The sequence below is a fragment of the Oncorhynchus nerka genome, linkage group LG24, assembly GCF_034236695.1.
Source record: "Oncorhynchus nerka isolate Pitt River linkage group LG24, Oner_Uvic_2.0, whole genome shotgun sequence".
NCBI lineage: Eukaryota > Metazoa > Chordata > Actinopteri > Salmoniformes > Salmonidae > Oncorhynchus > Oncorhynchus nerka.
Genome location: NC_088419.1, coordinates 42,816,708 through 42,833,638, shown reverse-complemented (window position 1 = coordinate 42,833,638; position 16,931 = coordinate 42,816,708). Strand labels below are relative to the sequence as shown.

General features: G+C 41.1%; 1 protein-coding gene across 3 annotated transcripts in view; it reads left to right on the top strand.

The window, feature by feature from the left end:
• LOC115108022 (protein lin-9 homolog) overlaps positions 1-16,931 on the top strand; it is a 40,559-nt gene extending 23,628 nt beyond the window's left edge. For all 3 annotated transcript variants that reach the window (XM_029631890.2, XM_029631889.2, XM_065008916.1), the window contains 12 exons: positions 2,854-2,958; positions 6,334-6,464; positions 6,547-6,672; positions 13,365-13,522; positions 13,731-13,864; positions 14,172-14,297; positions 14,470-14,571; positions 14,664-14,744; positions 14,884-15,009; positions 15,311-15,493; positions 15,577-15,674; positions 15,848-16,931. In XM_029631890.2, coding sequence (XP_029487750.1) covers positions 2,854-2,958; positions 6,334-6,464; positions 6,547-6,672; positions 13,365-13,522; positions 13,731-13,864; positions 14,172-14,297; positions 14,470-14,571; positions 14,664-14,744; positions 14,884-15,009; positions 15,311-15,493; positions 15,577-15,674; positions 15,848-15,953 — 1,476 coding nt within the window. In that variant the 3' untranslated portion in view covers positions 15,954-16,931. The remainder of the gene's footprint in view (positions 1-2,853; positions 2,959-6,333; positions 6,465-6,546; positions 6,673-13,364; positions 13,523-13,730; positions 13,865-14,171; positions 14,298-14,469; positions 14,572-14,663; positions 14,745-14,883; positions 15,010-15,310; positions 15,494-15,576; positions 15,675-15,847) is intronic.

Genomic DNA, 16,931 nt, shown 5'->3' with positions numbered 1-16,931 from the left:
ATTTCCTCAATGCATTTGAGCCAATCAGTTGTGTTGTGACAAGGTAGGGGTGGTTTACAGAAGATAGCCCTATTTGGTAAAAGACCAAATCCATATTATGGCAAGAACATCTCAAACGTATTGGACTGTCGTTTCTCTTTGCTTAACCTCTCTGGGATATGTGGGATGGTAGCGTCCCACCTGGCCAAAAGCCAGAGAAAATGCAGAGCGCCAAATTCATATAAATTACTATAAAAGTCAAACTTTCATGAAATTACACATGCAAGATCGCAAATTAAAGCTACACTTGTTGTGAATTCAGCCAACATGTCAGATTTCAAGAAGGCTTTTCGGCGAAAGCAAACAATGCTATTATCTGAGGATAGCACCATAGTAAACAAAGAGAGAAAAGCATATTTCAACCCTGCAGGCGCGACACAACTCTGATATAAAAATATAATTAATGCCTTATCTTTGACGAGCGTCTTTTGTTGGCACTCCAATATTTCCCATAAACACCACAAATGGTCCGTTGTTTGATTAAATCCATTGATATATATCCAAAATGTATTTGGCGCGTTTGATCCAGAAAAACACTGGTTCCAACTTGCGCAACGTGACTAGTGACTACAAAATATCTCAAAAGTTACGTGTAAACTTTGCCAAAACATTTCAAACTACTTTTGTAATGCAACTTTAGTTTTTTTTTTAAAAGTAAATAATCAATCAAATTTAAGACTGGATGCTCTGTGTTCAATACAAGAGGAAAACAAACTGTAGCTAGCATTCTGGTCTCGCCTCTATCTAACAGTACACTTCAAGTTATCCTTGTTCAAGATGGCCATACTTCTTCATTACACAAAGGAAAAACCTCAAACAATTTCTAAAGACTGTTGACATCCAGTGGAAGCGATCGGAACTGCAAGAAGGTCCCTTAAAAATCTGGATTCCCAATGAAAACACATTGAAAAGTGACCTAAAAAAAAAATCTCAATGGTTTGTCCTCGGGGTTTCGCCTGCTAAATAGGTTCTGTTTATACTCAGACATGATTCAAACAGTTTTAGAAACTTCCGAGTGTTTTATATCCATATTTACTAATAATATGCATATCTTATCTTCTGGGGATGAGTAGCAGGCAGTTGAATTTGGGCATGCATTTCATCCGGACATGAAAATACTGCCCCCTGTCACCAAGAAGTTAAAGACATGGTCAGTCAATGCGGAAAATTTCAACAACTTGGAAAGTTTCAAGTGCTGTTGCAAAAACCATCAAGCGCTATGATGAAACGGGCTCTAATGAGAACCTCCACAGGATAAGTCCATTAGTTATAGAGTTCAAGTATAGACGCATCTCAACATCAACTGTCCAGAGGAGACTGCGTGAATCAGGCCTTCATGTTTGAATTGCTGCAAAGAAACCACTACTAAAAGACACCAATAAGAAAGAGACTTGCTCGGGGCAAGAAACACAAGCAATTAAAAAATATATATATATATTTTTTTTTTTACATTTAACCTTCATTTAGCTAGGCATGTCAGTTAAGAACAAATTCTTATTTACAGTGGGCTAACTGCCTTGTTCAGGGGCAGAACGACAGATTTTTACCTTGTCAGCTTAGTGATTCTATCCAGCAACCTTTCAATTACTGGCCCAATGCTCTAACCACTAGGCTACCTGCAATGGACGTTAGACCAGTGGAAATGTGTCCTTTTAGTCTGAGTACAAATTGCGACACAGAGTATGTGAACGGATGATCTCCGCATGCGTAGTTCCCACCGTGAAGCATGGAGGAAGTATGATAGTGTGGGGGTGCTTTGCTGGTGACACTGTCTGATTTTATTTAGAATTCAAAGCACACTTAACCAGCATGGCAACCACACTTTTCTGATACGATACGCCATCCCATCTGCTTTGCACTTAGTCCCACTATCATTTGTTTTTCAACAGGACAATGGCCCAACACACATCTAGGCTGTGTAATGGCTATTTGACCAAGAAGCAGAGCGATGGAGTGCTGTATCAGATGAGCTGGCCTCCCCAATCACCCGACCTCAACCCAATTGAGATGGTTTTGGATGAGTTGGACTGCAAAGTGAAGTAAAAGCAGCCAACAAGTGCCCAGCATATATGGGAACTTCTTTCAAAGACTGTTGGAAAAGCATTCCAGGTGAAGCTGGTTGAGAGAATGCCAAAAGTGTGGAACGCAGATATTTTTTTTTGGTTACCTGATGATTCCATATGTTATTTCATAGTTTTGATGTCTTCACTATTATTCTACAATGTAGGAAATAGTTTTTAAAAATAAAAATGTAAACCCTTGAATGAGTAGGTGTGTCTGAACTTTTGACTGGTATTGTATGTATTGCAATTTGATGCTGTGATTTTATTGCGATTCAGTGTTCCAAACATATTGCTCACCATATCTCTGCTGCAGAGGGACAAGATAGCCATGAGAAAACAACACTTTTTTTAAAATTTTATCAGTCATGGAAATAAAAGTACTGAAAACAAATTGGCTACCTTTTTTTTTTTTTTAGATGGGGAACAAGCTATGAAGGAAAAATAGCCAACAAGGGCATGAATGTGATATTGTCTATATAATCGTCAAATAATATCACTATGTAACTAACTTTTGTTTTTTTACTACCCATGAGCAGTTTGTCTTTCTGTTCAAATAACCATCATTGGTCTGATTTGCACAATCAATTCTACCATGTTGACACTTCATTTGTATTATCAACAAATCAGTGCCCCAGTTTCATCTTAGATGGAGTAGGAATGTTTAATAAGCAAAACTATCTGCACATTTTAAAAACATGTTAAAACATTAACATTATCACCCATATGCTGACCCTGCCCTCCCTGTGTCCAGCTGACGCGGAGCTCCAAGAGTAGCAGACTGTTCGGGGAAGAGGAGGAACAGCGCCTCCCATCCAGATCCCCTAGAAGGAGCCAAAGGGTCACCTCTGTGCCCCAGGTAAGGGCTCCAGCTCACACAGATGGGCAATGCAGTCTCTCTTTTTGAGGTCGACCGATTAATCGGAATGGCCGATTTTAATTATGGCCGATTTCAAGTTTTCATAACAATCGGAAATCGGTATTTTTGGACACCGATTTTTATTTCATTAAAAATTATATATATAATATATATATAATATATTTTTTTTACACCTTTATTTAAATATTGTTGTTACATTGTACAACCGACAATGTTATTTCATAATTATGTACAATTCTGGCAAATTAATTACAGTCTTTGTTAGGAATGAATAGACTTCACACAGTTCGCAACGAGCCAGGCGGACCAAACTGCTCCATATACCTTGACTGCTTGCACGGAACGCAAGAGTAGTGACACAATTTCCCTAATTCTAAGAAATGCATGTTAGCAGGCAATATTAACTAAATATGCAGGCTTACTTACGAGCCCCTAATCAACCATGCAGTTTTATTTTTTTAAAGAAGAAAAAAGATGATGATAATAATAAGAAATATAAGTAACAATTAATTAACTTCTTGCGGTGAGCCATCCCGGATCCGGGATCATGAATACAGCCTCAAGCTCATTACCATAACGCAACATTAACTATTCATGAAAATCGCAAATGAAATGAAATCAATATGCTAGCTCTCAAGCTTAGCCTTTTGTTAACAACACTGTCATCTCAGATTTTCAAAAATATGCTTCTCAACCATAGCAAAACTAGCATTTGTGTAACAGTATTGATAGCTAGCATTAGCATTTAGCATTAGCATTCTGCAGGCAACATTTTCACAAAAACCAGAAAACCATTCAAATAAAATCATTTATCTTTGAAGAACTTTGGATGTTTTCAATGAGGAGACTCTCAGTTAGATAGCAAATGTTCAGTTTTTCCTGAAAGAGTATTTGTGCAGGAGAAATCGGTCCGTTTTCTGCGTCATGTTTGGCTACCAAAAAAAAACTAATTCATTCGTCAAAACGACAAACTTTTTTCCAAATTAACTCCATAATATCGACTGAAACATGGTAAACGTTGTTTAGAATCAATCCTCAACGTGTTTTTCACATATCTCTTCGATGATATATCGTTCGTGGGAGTGTGCTTTCCCCTCTGAATCCCATGGCAAAATGCCTGCAGCTGAAGTTTACACACCAATTTAGACAAAGGGAACTGGGCGGACCCCTGGCAAATGTAGTCTCTTATGGCCAATCTTCCAATGATATGCCTACAAATACGTCACAATGCTGCAGACACCTTGGACGAACGGCAGAGAGCTTATGCTCGTTCATGGCACATTCACAGCCATATAAGGAGACGAAGGAAAACAGAGCCTCAAAAATTCTGCTAATTTCCTGTTTGAGGTTTCATCTTTGTTTCGCCTGTAGCATGAGTTGTGTGGCACTCACAGATATTATCTTTGCAGTTCTGGAAACGTCAGTGTTTTCTTTCCAAAGCTGCCAATTATATGCATAGTCGAGCATCTTTTCGTGACAAAATATTGCGCTTAAAACGGGCACGTTTTTTTATCCAATAATGACATAGCGCCCCCATAGGTTGAAGAGGTTAAAGTAACAGTAAAATAACAATAGCAAGACTATATACAGGGGGTACCGGTTAGTTGAGGTAATATGTACATGTAGGTAGAGTTATTAGTGACTATGCATAGATTATAACAACAGAGAGTAGCAGCGGTGTAGGGGGGTCAATGCAAATAGTCTGGGTGTCCAATTGATTAGGTGTTCAGGAGTCCTACGGCTTGGGGGTAGAAGCTGTTTAGAAGCCTCTTGGACCTAAACTTGGCACTCCGGTACTGCTTGCCGTGTGGTAGCAGAGATAACAGTCTGACTAGAGTGGCTGGAGTCTTGGGCAATCTTTAGGGCCTTCCTCTGACACCGCCTGGTATAGAGGTCCTGGATGGCAGGCAGCTTAGCCCCAGTGATGTACTGGGCCGTACGCACTACCCTCTGTAGTGCCTTGCAGTCGGAGGCTGATCAATTGCCATACTCTTGATGATGCAGCTGTAGAACCTTTTGAGGATCTCAGGACTCATGCCAAATATTTTTAGTTTCCTGAGGTGGAATAGGTTTTGTCGTGCCCTCTTCACGACTGTTGGTGTGCTTGGACCATGTTAGTTTGTTGGTGATGTAGACACCAAGGAACTTAAATCTCTCAACCTGCTTCACTGGTTAGGACATCTACTTTGTTTATGACACAAGACATTTTTGCAACAATTGTTTCCAGACAGATTATTTCACTTATTCACTGTATCACAATTCCAGTGGGTCAGAAGTTTACATACACTTAGTTGACTGTGCCTTTAACTTCTTATTGCTGGGGGGCAGTATTGAGTAGCTTGGATGAATACGGTGCCCAGAGTTAACTGCCTGCTACTCAGGCCCAGAAGCTAAGATATGCGTAATATTATATATTTGGATAGAAAACACTCTGACGTTTCTAAAACTGTTTGAATGATGTCTGTGAGTATAACAGAACTCATATGGCAGGCAAAAACCTGAGAAAAAATCTGAGGTTTGTAGTTTTTCAACTCATCCCCTATTGAAGGTATAGTGGGATATTGGTCATCTTGCACTTCCTAAGGATTCCACTAGATGTCAACAGTCTTCAGAATGTTGTTTGATGCTTCTACTATGAAGGGGGCTGAATGAAAGGGGAATGACTCAGAGGTCTGGCAGAGAGCCCACGGGCTCGTGACGCGCGGTCATGAGAAACACCATGGGACCTTGCAGCCGTCATACCGCTCAGGAAGGAGACACATTCGGTCTCCTAGAGATGAACATACCTTGGTGCGAAATGTGCAAATCAATCCCAGAACAGCAAAGGACCTTGTGAAGATGCTAGAGGAAACGGGTACAGAAGTATCTATATCCACAGTAAAACGAGTCCTATATGGACATAACCTGAAAAGCTGCTTAGCATGGAAGAAGCCACTGCTCCAAAACCGCCGTAAAAAAAGCCAGACTACAATTTGCAACTGCACATGGGGACAAAGATTGTACTTTTTGGAGAAATGTTCTCTGGTCTGATGAAACAAAAATAGAACTGTTTGGCATAATGACCATCGTTATGTTTGGAGGAAAAAGGGGGATGCTTGCAAACCAAAGAACACCATCCCAACCGTGAAGCACGGGGGTGGCAGCATCATGAGGCATGAAACAAAATAGATAGCTCATGAGGAAGGACAATTATGTGGATATATTGAAGCAACATCTCAAGTAATCAGTTAAAGCTTGGTCGCAAATGGGTCTTCCAAATGGACAATGAACCCAAGCATACTTCCAAAGTTGTGGCAAAATGGCTTAAGGACTAACTTAATTCTTGTTCATTTGTTTTGGTATGTTTTCCTGTAGAAGTTTACTAATGTGACAGCCCCAGATAAGAAAGTGTCTCAGAGAATTGGTCTGCGATTGAGAAACCTCCTCAAACTGCCAAAAGCACACAAATGGTGCATCTACGAGTGGTTTTATTCTAACATAGACAGGTAAGCTGTATTACATACTTTCACAGTGAGTTATTATAAGTTCTTTATTCCATTGAGCGCTGCCAACTTTTTCTCCTTCCAGACCTTTATTTGAAGGGGACAATGACTTCTGCCTGTGTTTGAAAGAGTCCTTTCCTAACCTGAAGACCAGGAAGTTGATCCGTGTGGAGTGGGGGACAATCAGGAGACTGATGGGAAAACCCAGACGGTATTGTTCATTATTATAGCATATTCTCTTTTCAAACGTGGCCCTCCAAATCAGATTTTTATTTCAAAGCTCTCTTACATAGAACATTGTCCTGATCATATAGGCCTAGCCCATGTCCAAAACAACAACAAAAATACACTAAGTCCATACATTTTCTGTCATTTAAATTGTGAAGTCATGTCTTTCTACACAATACCACTACTAATATATCCAATCTGGGAGGTAAACTTGATAAAGTATTCAATCATTTTGCTGTGTATTTCGGATGGAATCAAGGCATTAGAATGTACCAGAGGCCACCAAAATAGAGCTCCTTCTGCTAAAAATGTTTAACCCGGGGGTGGCCTGGCTGGTTATGTACTTGTGGAAAACACTGATCCCTAGCCACCAATGATACACCACGCAGAAACATGTTTAACCATTTATTGAATAATGCAGGTTTTGGCGATATAGGCTCTGCTCCTTCAGCATCAATATATACAATTAACTACAAGCAATGAATGTGGTAAGCTATACCAATCCCCCAAAACAGCAGAGCCAGAATACTGTGTAGCTATGGCAGAAAGCACTATTTAGATATTATCAAATGATCCAGCTAAGTCATTCTACCATATCAAGGTTGTGTCCTGACTGGCCTATGAGGATCCTGTTACAGTGGATCATGGTTCTACAGAGAGATCTCTTCCTCCCGCACAGGTGGAGAGGTATAGAGGGATTGGTTGAGGGGTTTATGATCTCACACCCATCGTAAATTGTAAGACAGCAGCCCAACCCTTCTGGTCTGTAATGTGAGAGGCTGGAATGTCTGTGTGCCTTAGGAAGAGTTTACGGTCCAAAATGCCAGAACATCAAATAAATTGACCTTTGGACATTATATTTCAGCCAAAATGGTGGTAAAACAATGATAGATGGAATATGAAAATGAATGTCGATTTTTGTGCTGTCATTAAAACTTAAATGAAGACGTTATAACAAAAACGTTACTTGAAGAGTTATTATTTGTATATGATGTTTACATCCTTTTTGTTGTGTAGAAAATATCCAGATCAAAGAGAACTGTGATTTTAGTTGTCTAAACGAGATCATAGTAAGTTCTAATACCTTGCCTTGTAACTAGCTACAAACCAGGGAACCCAGAGAGCATGACATAAAGACGGAAACGGCCCTTTTGACCCGAGGGTATAAAACATGTGCGCTAAGAATTTACATATCAGACTAAGTTGACCATGCGCTGCAGCTGCGAAACGCAACACGAGTTTGAGGAAGACAAAGGAACCTTTTAACAATCAATGCTATGGTTGATTACTGTATCTAGGAAGGTGAATTCAAGCAGGACCACCCAGTTATTCTTTTCAAGTCACCGGTTGTCTACACGGCCCTCCTACCCACGTTGGGAGCGTGGACACGGCTGATTAGCCTCGCCTCCTCAGAAGCTCACTCACAGAACGAGTGCAAGGAAACAGACAACTAAGAGAAAGGACATGGCTCTCCCGAGTGGCGCAGTGGTCTAAGGCTAGCTGTGCAACTAGAGATTCTGGGTTTTTAGAAAAAGTGCAACTAGGCCTATTTGTTTTTAGAAAAGGTTTCAAACTATATTGCTGTTCATTGTCTATATATACACTACTTGTTTAAAAGCTAGAGAGAGGCCGGTGGAGATTCAGTACGTGAATTGCGCATGAAGCGAACAGTGAAGAAAACCAAGATGTGTAAATTAGAAGTTAATATATTAATGCAAAAAATATCAGTAAGTGTTTGCACAGATTTAGATAAAGTGCTCACTTAAATTAAAATGTAGTGTCATCATAGCCACCCACTGCTTCACTAAATTGAACATTAGACTATGGACAGGTTGTGTGCATTTGTCTATTTTCTAATAGTTGTCAATTAAATCTTCATGCCTATCAGAACTGTTTCAAAACTCAGCAAAAAAAGAAACGTCTTCTCACTGTCAACTGCGTTTATTTTCAGCAAACTTAACATGTGTAAATATTTGTATGAACATAAGATTTAACAACTGAGACATACACTGAACAAGTTCCATATACATGTGAATAACAGAAATTGAATAATGTGTCCCTGAACAAAAGGGAGGGTCAAAATCAAAAGTCAGTATCTGGTGTAGCCACCAGCTGCATTAATTACTGCAGTGCATCTCCTCCTCATGGACTGCACCAGATTTGCGCTATTATTTCTGTGAGATGTTACCCCCTCTTCCACCAAGGCAGCTGCAAGTTCCTGGACATTTCCTGGGGGAATGGCCCTAGCCCTCACCCTCCGATCCAACAGGTCCCAGATGTGCTCAATGGGATTGAGATCCGGGCTCTTCGCTGGCCATGGCAGATCACTGACATTCCTGTCTTGCAGGAAATCATGCACAGATCGAGCAGTATGACTGGTGGCATTGTCATGCTGGAGGGTCATGTCTGGATGAGCCTGCAGAAAGGGTACCACATGAAGGGGGAGGATGTCTTCCCTGTAACGCACAGAGTTGAGATTGCCTGCAATGACAAGAAGCTCAGTCTGATGATGCTGTGACACACCGCCCCAGACCATGACAGGCCCTCCACCTCCAAATCGATCCTGATCCAGAGTACAGGCCTCGGTGTAACGCTCATTCCTTTGACGATAAATGCATATCCGACCATCACCCCTGATGAGACAAAACCGTGACTCGTCAGTGAAGAGCACTTTTTGCCAGTCCTGTCTGGTCCAGCGACGGTGGGTTTGTGCCCATGAGCGACGTTGTTGCCGGTGATGTCTGGTGAGGACCTGCCTTACAACTGTCCGCAATTAGGGCTTGTAGGCCTGTCTGAGCAATGATTGAGGGATTGTGCATCCCTGGTGTAACTCAGGCAGTTGTTGTTGCCATCCTGTACCTGTCCCGCAGTTGTGATGTTCAGATGTACCGATCCTGTGCGGGTGTTACGTGTGGTCTGCCACTGCGAGGACGATCAGCTGTCCGTCCTGTCTCCCTTTAGCGCCGTCTTAGGCGTCTCACAGTACGGACATTACAATGTATTGCCCTGGCCACATCAGTAGTTCTCATGCCTCCTTGCAGCATGCCTAAGGCACGTTCAAGCAGATGAGCAGGGACACTAGGCATCTTTCTTTTGGTGTTTTTCAGAGTCAGTAGAAAGGCCTCTTCAGTGTCCCAAGTTTTCATAACTGTGACCTTACTTGCCTACTGTCTGTAAGCTGTTAGTGTCTTAACGACCGTTCCACAGGTGCATGTTTATTAATTGTTTATGGTTCCTTGAACAAGCATGGGAAACAGTGTTTGAACCCTTTACAGTGAAGTTATTTGGATTTTTGCGAATTATCTTTGAAAGACAGGGTCCTGAAAAGGGAATGTTTTTTTTGCTGAGTTTATATATCTCCCTTAACATTTCCTTGTCAATTTATATGATAGGCTACATTGATTTAGCGTTATCCTATAATGTAGACAAAAAAATATTCTCCTACAGAAAGGATTTGAAGGTAAGGCACCGTTCTTGAGTGTGATGCACTGCAGGTGTCTTTGAATGATGAGTCCTTTTAGGTGGGTCGGTGTGCATGTATAAGTTCACTAATTCTCTATGTCCATTCATAAAGTTTTCTAAAATAGCTTAGACTGTCTGGACTTCATCTCTTTTTGCAGGGTCAGCATATATGCAAGGAATGACGACAGGTGCCAGTTTTGCATTGGCTCTCTTATTAAATGGGATGCAATTGAATGAAACGTAGCCAAGCTGCGTTTCAATAAAATTCATGATTCATCCTATCGGATACTTAGCCTATATCCTAATATTTTCAGTAGCATATTTTTCCGGAAGTATATAATTTGATCTCATTACTGTGTCCCCTCTTACCACTTTTAACAACATATTGCCATATGGAATAACCACAGCAGCATTAGTGACGTTATGCGAAATGCTCTGAAAAGCGGAGGGAAAAACGCATCGGACTTAGTATGAATGGTTTAGTGTGTCAAAATTCGAATTCCTCTCCAATCTGACATTTTATTAATTTGTATATTAAAATAATATTTAGAGGTTATAACTTTAATATTAATAAAATGCTACTGATAATAACGAAGTGTCATGGTTATAGTGAAGTTGCAATGAAAAGCCATGTGTTGCTTTTGAACGGTTATGTCGGTTACTGTGTACATTGGCCTGGCCAATTACCATGATTTCAAATTCCATACTGTCACAGCATATTGCTTGATTGCTAACAGCTAATCGCCATATGGGTGTTTAGCAAGCCAACCGCATGCTAGGTAATGCTAGTATCAACTGCTCATCCAACACAGCTGAAACTATAGCAAGCCTTAATTGGTCATCTCACAAGCTATAAAGCGTCAGCTTCCCCACTAAGGTATACGGTGATAACTTGAAATCTGAGGAAGAAAGCTTATGGTTTGGGTTAGGCAGTAGTAACTATTTCAAATGAAGCTTTACCTCTGAAAATATTCTTAATGATGGAAAGACCCAGAAAAGTTTAGCTGACGACAGCCTTACTCCATCCGAGTAGCACAAGATATCACGCTGCTCGACTGCTGAACAGTGTGTGTAGCGGCCCGCAGCATTTGGGCCAGCACAACGGTGGTAGATATGAGTCATGCTCCACTACAATGACTGTAGCAGTGTGAGCGGCATCAGGGTATTAGATGCCTTGCATACGCACCATGTACAAGCATGCATGATAATGCACGTAAACTTGTTTACCACTATCCTAAAATTATGTGTGCCATCGTACTGCGATGCTCCAAGCATATGCTATTGAAGGGGTAGATAGTGTTGGCATCTGTCACCACAACATCGTGTGCTATTGGCAATAGCAATAATAGCAACCATGCCATAACGACTATGTGCAGATCATACAAGACGTAACAAGCAATGCATGAATTAGTACAAGTTCATGGATGCGGAGCCAAACCATGCACATGCTCCCATGAATGCAATATCGGTAGCCATTCCATTTATGCAGTACTGTGTGTAGATAATGAAGCAAATAATATCAGCTACAACCTGAATGTGTTATCATTCCCACAGCATAAGAGTTGAAGCCTATAACGCTTGATAGAACTAAATGAATTAATAACAGTAGCTAATGCATGATTACTAGAATGAAACAATCACTAAAATTAGCATACAAAGCATATGATAGAATTAGAATAGAGTCACAAAACTGTCACTCAAATAATACTAATAGAATGCAAAGATGGACCGACAGGAAGGACTACATATGTAAAATGCATGATTAAACCTGGCTAATAAATCAGCCTAAACCTACTGCTGCAGATAAGGATGAAGTAAATGTAACTACTTTGTCTGAAACTATGCTGTAAAATGTATGCCAATAGTGTGACTCGTGAAACAGTATGCACAAATGTGCTAGCAGACACTCCTGATTTGATCAAATCAAACTTTGTCACATGCTCCAAATACAACAAGTGTAGACCTTACTGTGAAATGCTTACTTACAAGCCCAACAGTGCAGTTCAAGAAAGAGTTAAGAAAAGATTTACCTAATTAAAAGTAACGCAATAAAATAATAACGAGGCTATACACAGGGAGTACAGGTTAGTCAAGGTAATGTGTCCATGTAGGTAGGGGTGAAGTGACTATGCATAGAGCAGAAAAGCAGCAGAAGTGTAGCTATACAAGTACACTAATCCAGACCAGTCTGCAAGTTCATTTGAATGCATTTCTAGCTTTAAAATGTATCAGGGAAAAAGGTTCCAAAGAATAATAACCATAGTTAGAAATCATTTGTACAACATTTACAATGTGACTGCCGGCGCAAGTCACAATAACTAATGTGATTGGGATGATCCCTAAAATGGAGAATATTGCTGGAAGGCACCGTATCAGCTGTCTCGTGAGGTGCACGACATGCAGTGATAGTTAGGCTACTTTCGATATTGATACTACACTAAACAAATTACTGACTGCATAGAGACGGAAATACTATCGAATCGCCATAAGTACCTGCTCCTGATCAGAAAGCATTGCTCCTCACTCGTGGAATATCAACGCCTAGGCCTCTATAGCTATCCTAGCATTGGCTACTTTCTAATTGTATGGATGAGGGATGATTCTCCATGATGGGGTGTGAGTTCACCGAGCGCACAGACTTCCTGAAATCTGGCATTGGGAACAAAGTAGGCTATACGATAGGCTACTCCCGAGACGACTAATTATACTAAGCTAGCTAGTTTGTAGCTGGCTATTGATGGACAACGTTCATGCAGCAACATAGTTGATCCTCACAATCAATGACATCCCCGCAGCAGCCATACATTTCATCATGAGCATATTGAACCATGCGTGTGAGGTTAAAACACAGCTAGCGAGCATTCACTAAGAAAATGTATCATAAAGCGGCAGCATGGCGATGAACCGCTAGCTGCAGCATACTAAGCAGTAGCAGCAAGCGGCAGCAGGATGTGTGAGCAGAACCGGTCAGTTTAAGTGGGCCACCAAGTAAGGTAGGCGTGGTTGCACCAATTAGATATTAGTAATAATCTCAGTTGAGGTGGGCACTCCGGTTCAATTTCTGAACTGGCTTCTCTTTATGGACACCATGGAATCTCTGGGAAATATCAATGCAATGGAATCGAATGAAACATTTTGGGGGGTTTTCTTTTTCATGCACACCAAGTGTACCAGTTATTTGTGTCTGTAATTAACTTAAATGTTCCCCTCTAGGTGTTCATCTGCATTCTTTTCGGAGGAGCGGACTGCACTGAGGCAGAAGAGGCAGAAGATGCGTCTGCTGCAGCAGAGGAAGCTTGCCGACGTGTCACACTGCAAAGACCTCCCCGATGAGATTCCCCTGCCGCTTGTCATAGGAACCAAAGTCACTGGTACAACACTGTTGTCATGGCAACCAAAGTGACTTGTTAAATATCAGCAGCCCTTACCCTAAAAGTAGCTATCATAGTCACCTGTAAAATATCCACAAACCTGTAGCCATAGCAACCAAAGTCACCTGCAAATATCTCCAGATTAGATTTCCTTGTTTTTGTATGTGCCGCCAGCTTTGAGTATTGATGATGTCTGTGTGTATTCCAGCTCGTCTCAGGGGAGTCCATGATGGCCTGTTCACTGGGCAGATTGATGCTGTGGATACAGGCGCTGCCACTTACCGTGTGACCTTTGACCGGAATGGGCTGGGCACACACACTGTGCCTGACTACGAAGTGTTGGTATGCCTGCCTAGCATTCATAACACTCATTCAGCATTATGTTAGATCCGCGATTCTAATCTCATCAGACATCACAGACACAAACACATAAGTCTTTGGCCATCACTAGCAGTTTTGTCCAAGCCCCAAGAAAGCATTACCAACCTAGAAGACGATACATTTTTGTTCCTCGATCACACTCATATGCTTTCGGAAAATCAGCAGCAAGGGAGGGAACATGTACAAGATATTGCCAATACCATGGTGATTTATTGCATTACCAGCTAGAGTTGATTTAAAATATCTGTTGTGTTTCTTCCCTCTCCAGAGTAACGAGCCTAACGAGACCATGCCCATCTCAGCCTTTGCCCAGAAACAGAGACCCTCCCGCTTCCAGAACTTCATGACCCCACCTAGGGAAACTTACCCCTCTGCCACCACACCCGTCCTCATGGTAAGCATGAAACAAGGGCTTCAGTGCACATTATAGTTGCCTTTCCAGTTTTATTTGTGATCATGTGAGATTACGGGGAATGCTTCATGTATTTCTATTGCTATAAGATGAATATGACGGACCCTTAATATTGTTTTGTTTATTTGGAATTGACACGTCAATTCTGTGACAGGACAATGACCCCCTCATCAGCCAGTCTCCATGGAAAAACACACTCTCCGGAGCTGAAGGGGATACACTCGGCGGATTCCCTGTCAAGTTCCTCGTTCAAGTGGTGAGTGTTCCTGTCTTGGCTTTGCCTCTAGGATCATATATCATAGTGTAAATATGTCCCACTAAAATCTCTCCCTCTCCTCTATCTCCTAGACGAGGCTTTCCAAGATCCTTATGATCAAGAAGGAACACATCAAGCACTTGAAAGATATGAACTCAGAGGCTGAAAAACTGGTATGGTCATAGATAGTTCTATAACAATATTATAACAGAATATTTTCAAGACAGTATATTCAGTCAAAGAAATTTGGAAATACGTGACAAAGAGTAAATGTATACCACTTAAAATTGATATGTGTGTTTGTCTTTGTAGAAGTCATACTCAATGCCTATAGGCCTGGAGTTCCAGAAGCGTTATGCCACCACAGTCCTGGAACTGGAGCAGCTCAATAAGGACCTGAACAAGGTGCTGCACGAGGTCCAGCAGTTCTGCTGCGAGGTGAGGACTTATTTCGGGCTCATCAAATAAATGGGCTATATTTGATAGTTTTGCAGCAAAATTTGTAGCATGTAGCCAAGCCTCTTGTGAGGGTACTTAGTGAGAAGACATACCGAAGACTAGCAAAACATCAGCAATAGTTGTTTTAGATTGTCATCAGCGAAAGGGCGTCTTAATAATAATGTAAATAAAATGTGTTTTTGTTTCCAAAGCTTATATGAACTTCTTTCTCTTCAGCTGCTCCCAGAACAGTTTTGCAACAACATGAATCTAAGTATCTATGTCCCTGCGCCCTCTCTAGCTGGCCCCAGATCAGGGCATGGCACCTGCAGACCGGCCCACAGAGGTGCGTCAGCACTGTGAGGAAGAGGCCAAGGAGATAGTGCAGCAGACCAACTCCCTCCGCGACAACCAGCAGTGTGTTTCTAACTCCAGCCTCACACACCTCATCTCAGGCCTCACCGCCTTGTTGCTTCAGATCAAGGTTAGTGTAAGGTACACACACAGAGCCTCACAACCCTACTCAAGTTATTTGTTTGCCTGATCATGTATTTGTTTGTGCTCCAGTGTCTGGCTGAGGGAGGAGACCTGAACTCCTTTGAATTTAAATCACTGACGGACTCTCTGAATGACATAAAGAGCTCAATAGACCCCTCCAACCTCAGGTGAGTGCCTCTACATATCACACTCATTCTCTGCCCCAATGTTTTGTCCTATTTAGAGTTATGCAGGGAGATGGATGGCGGTGATAGAAGTCTTCAGAGAAAGGTCTATAAATATGGCCAAGATGACGGGTGCATGTTCACATGGTCAAAATGTGTGTGTCTTGTCTGTGCAGTTGCTTCCAGAACAACGTAGAGATCCACGTAGCACACATCCAGAGTGGCCTGAGTCAGCTGGGAAACCTGCATGCCTTTGCAGCCAACAACACCAACACGGTCTGAAGCCGGCATCATTACCACACACAGAGAGCAGCCTGGTCAGCACCAACTAAGTGGAACATACACACACACACACCATCTCGAATGACTGAAAGAAAAGATGTCCTTTGTGGATCCCCTCCCTCCAAGAAAGGCCCCACTGAAATGATCTAGTTCAACATGTATTTTTTAGGTTGTGGGGAAATATCCTGATTTTTATCAGTCTGTCGTCCACTTTTATTGTGGATGTCTTTTGAAAATGATTTGTTTACTATAATGAAAACTGACATTTTAATGTCAAAAAATTGCCCTGGTCTCTAAACTAGATTTTGGTCATTGCGGGAATTCACGTACATTTCCTGTTGTAGATGATTCTATAGTCTCATGGGCCAAACAGTACGTTAAACAGTTTCTATAATAATCCACATTTATTTATTTATTTTTGAGTGATATAACAATTTACCATTTGGAGCTTCCCTTTGAGTCGATGTTTTGTGTTCCTTTACTCAACTGGTAGTAAGCACAGGGGAGGCTAAAGAATGTTTTGTACATTTTCTTTATTGTGGATATATATAGAATGCCTTTATGATTACTAGGATTTATCATCAACATTTCTGTAACATACTCAAAGATGGCTTTTGTAATTTTGTGTGCACTGAAGAGATTTTTGTAATAGGAGGTTTGACAGTCTCGAACAGGGCATAGCTGTTGCTGAAAGCTCACATCAGGCCTACATCACTGATGTAACCTAATTTCAAACACAAAACTGAGTTGGTAAAGTTTGTTACCAGAATTTCTCCATTTCATAATTGGTTTTGTAAATCTGTATATGGAAATGCCCCAGGGCAATTGTAAATATTCCTTGCTGTTATTTTGTATTAAACATATTGCAAAGCAAACTGATTACATGCATTTGTACACAGTGCTGGTACATTAAATGTTGTATATATTTTATTTTGCATGTTTGCAAACGAAGATAATTAAAATATTTATTTAAATATA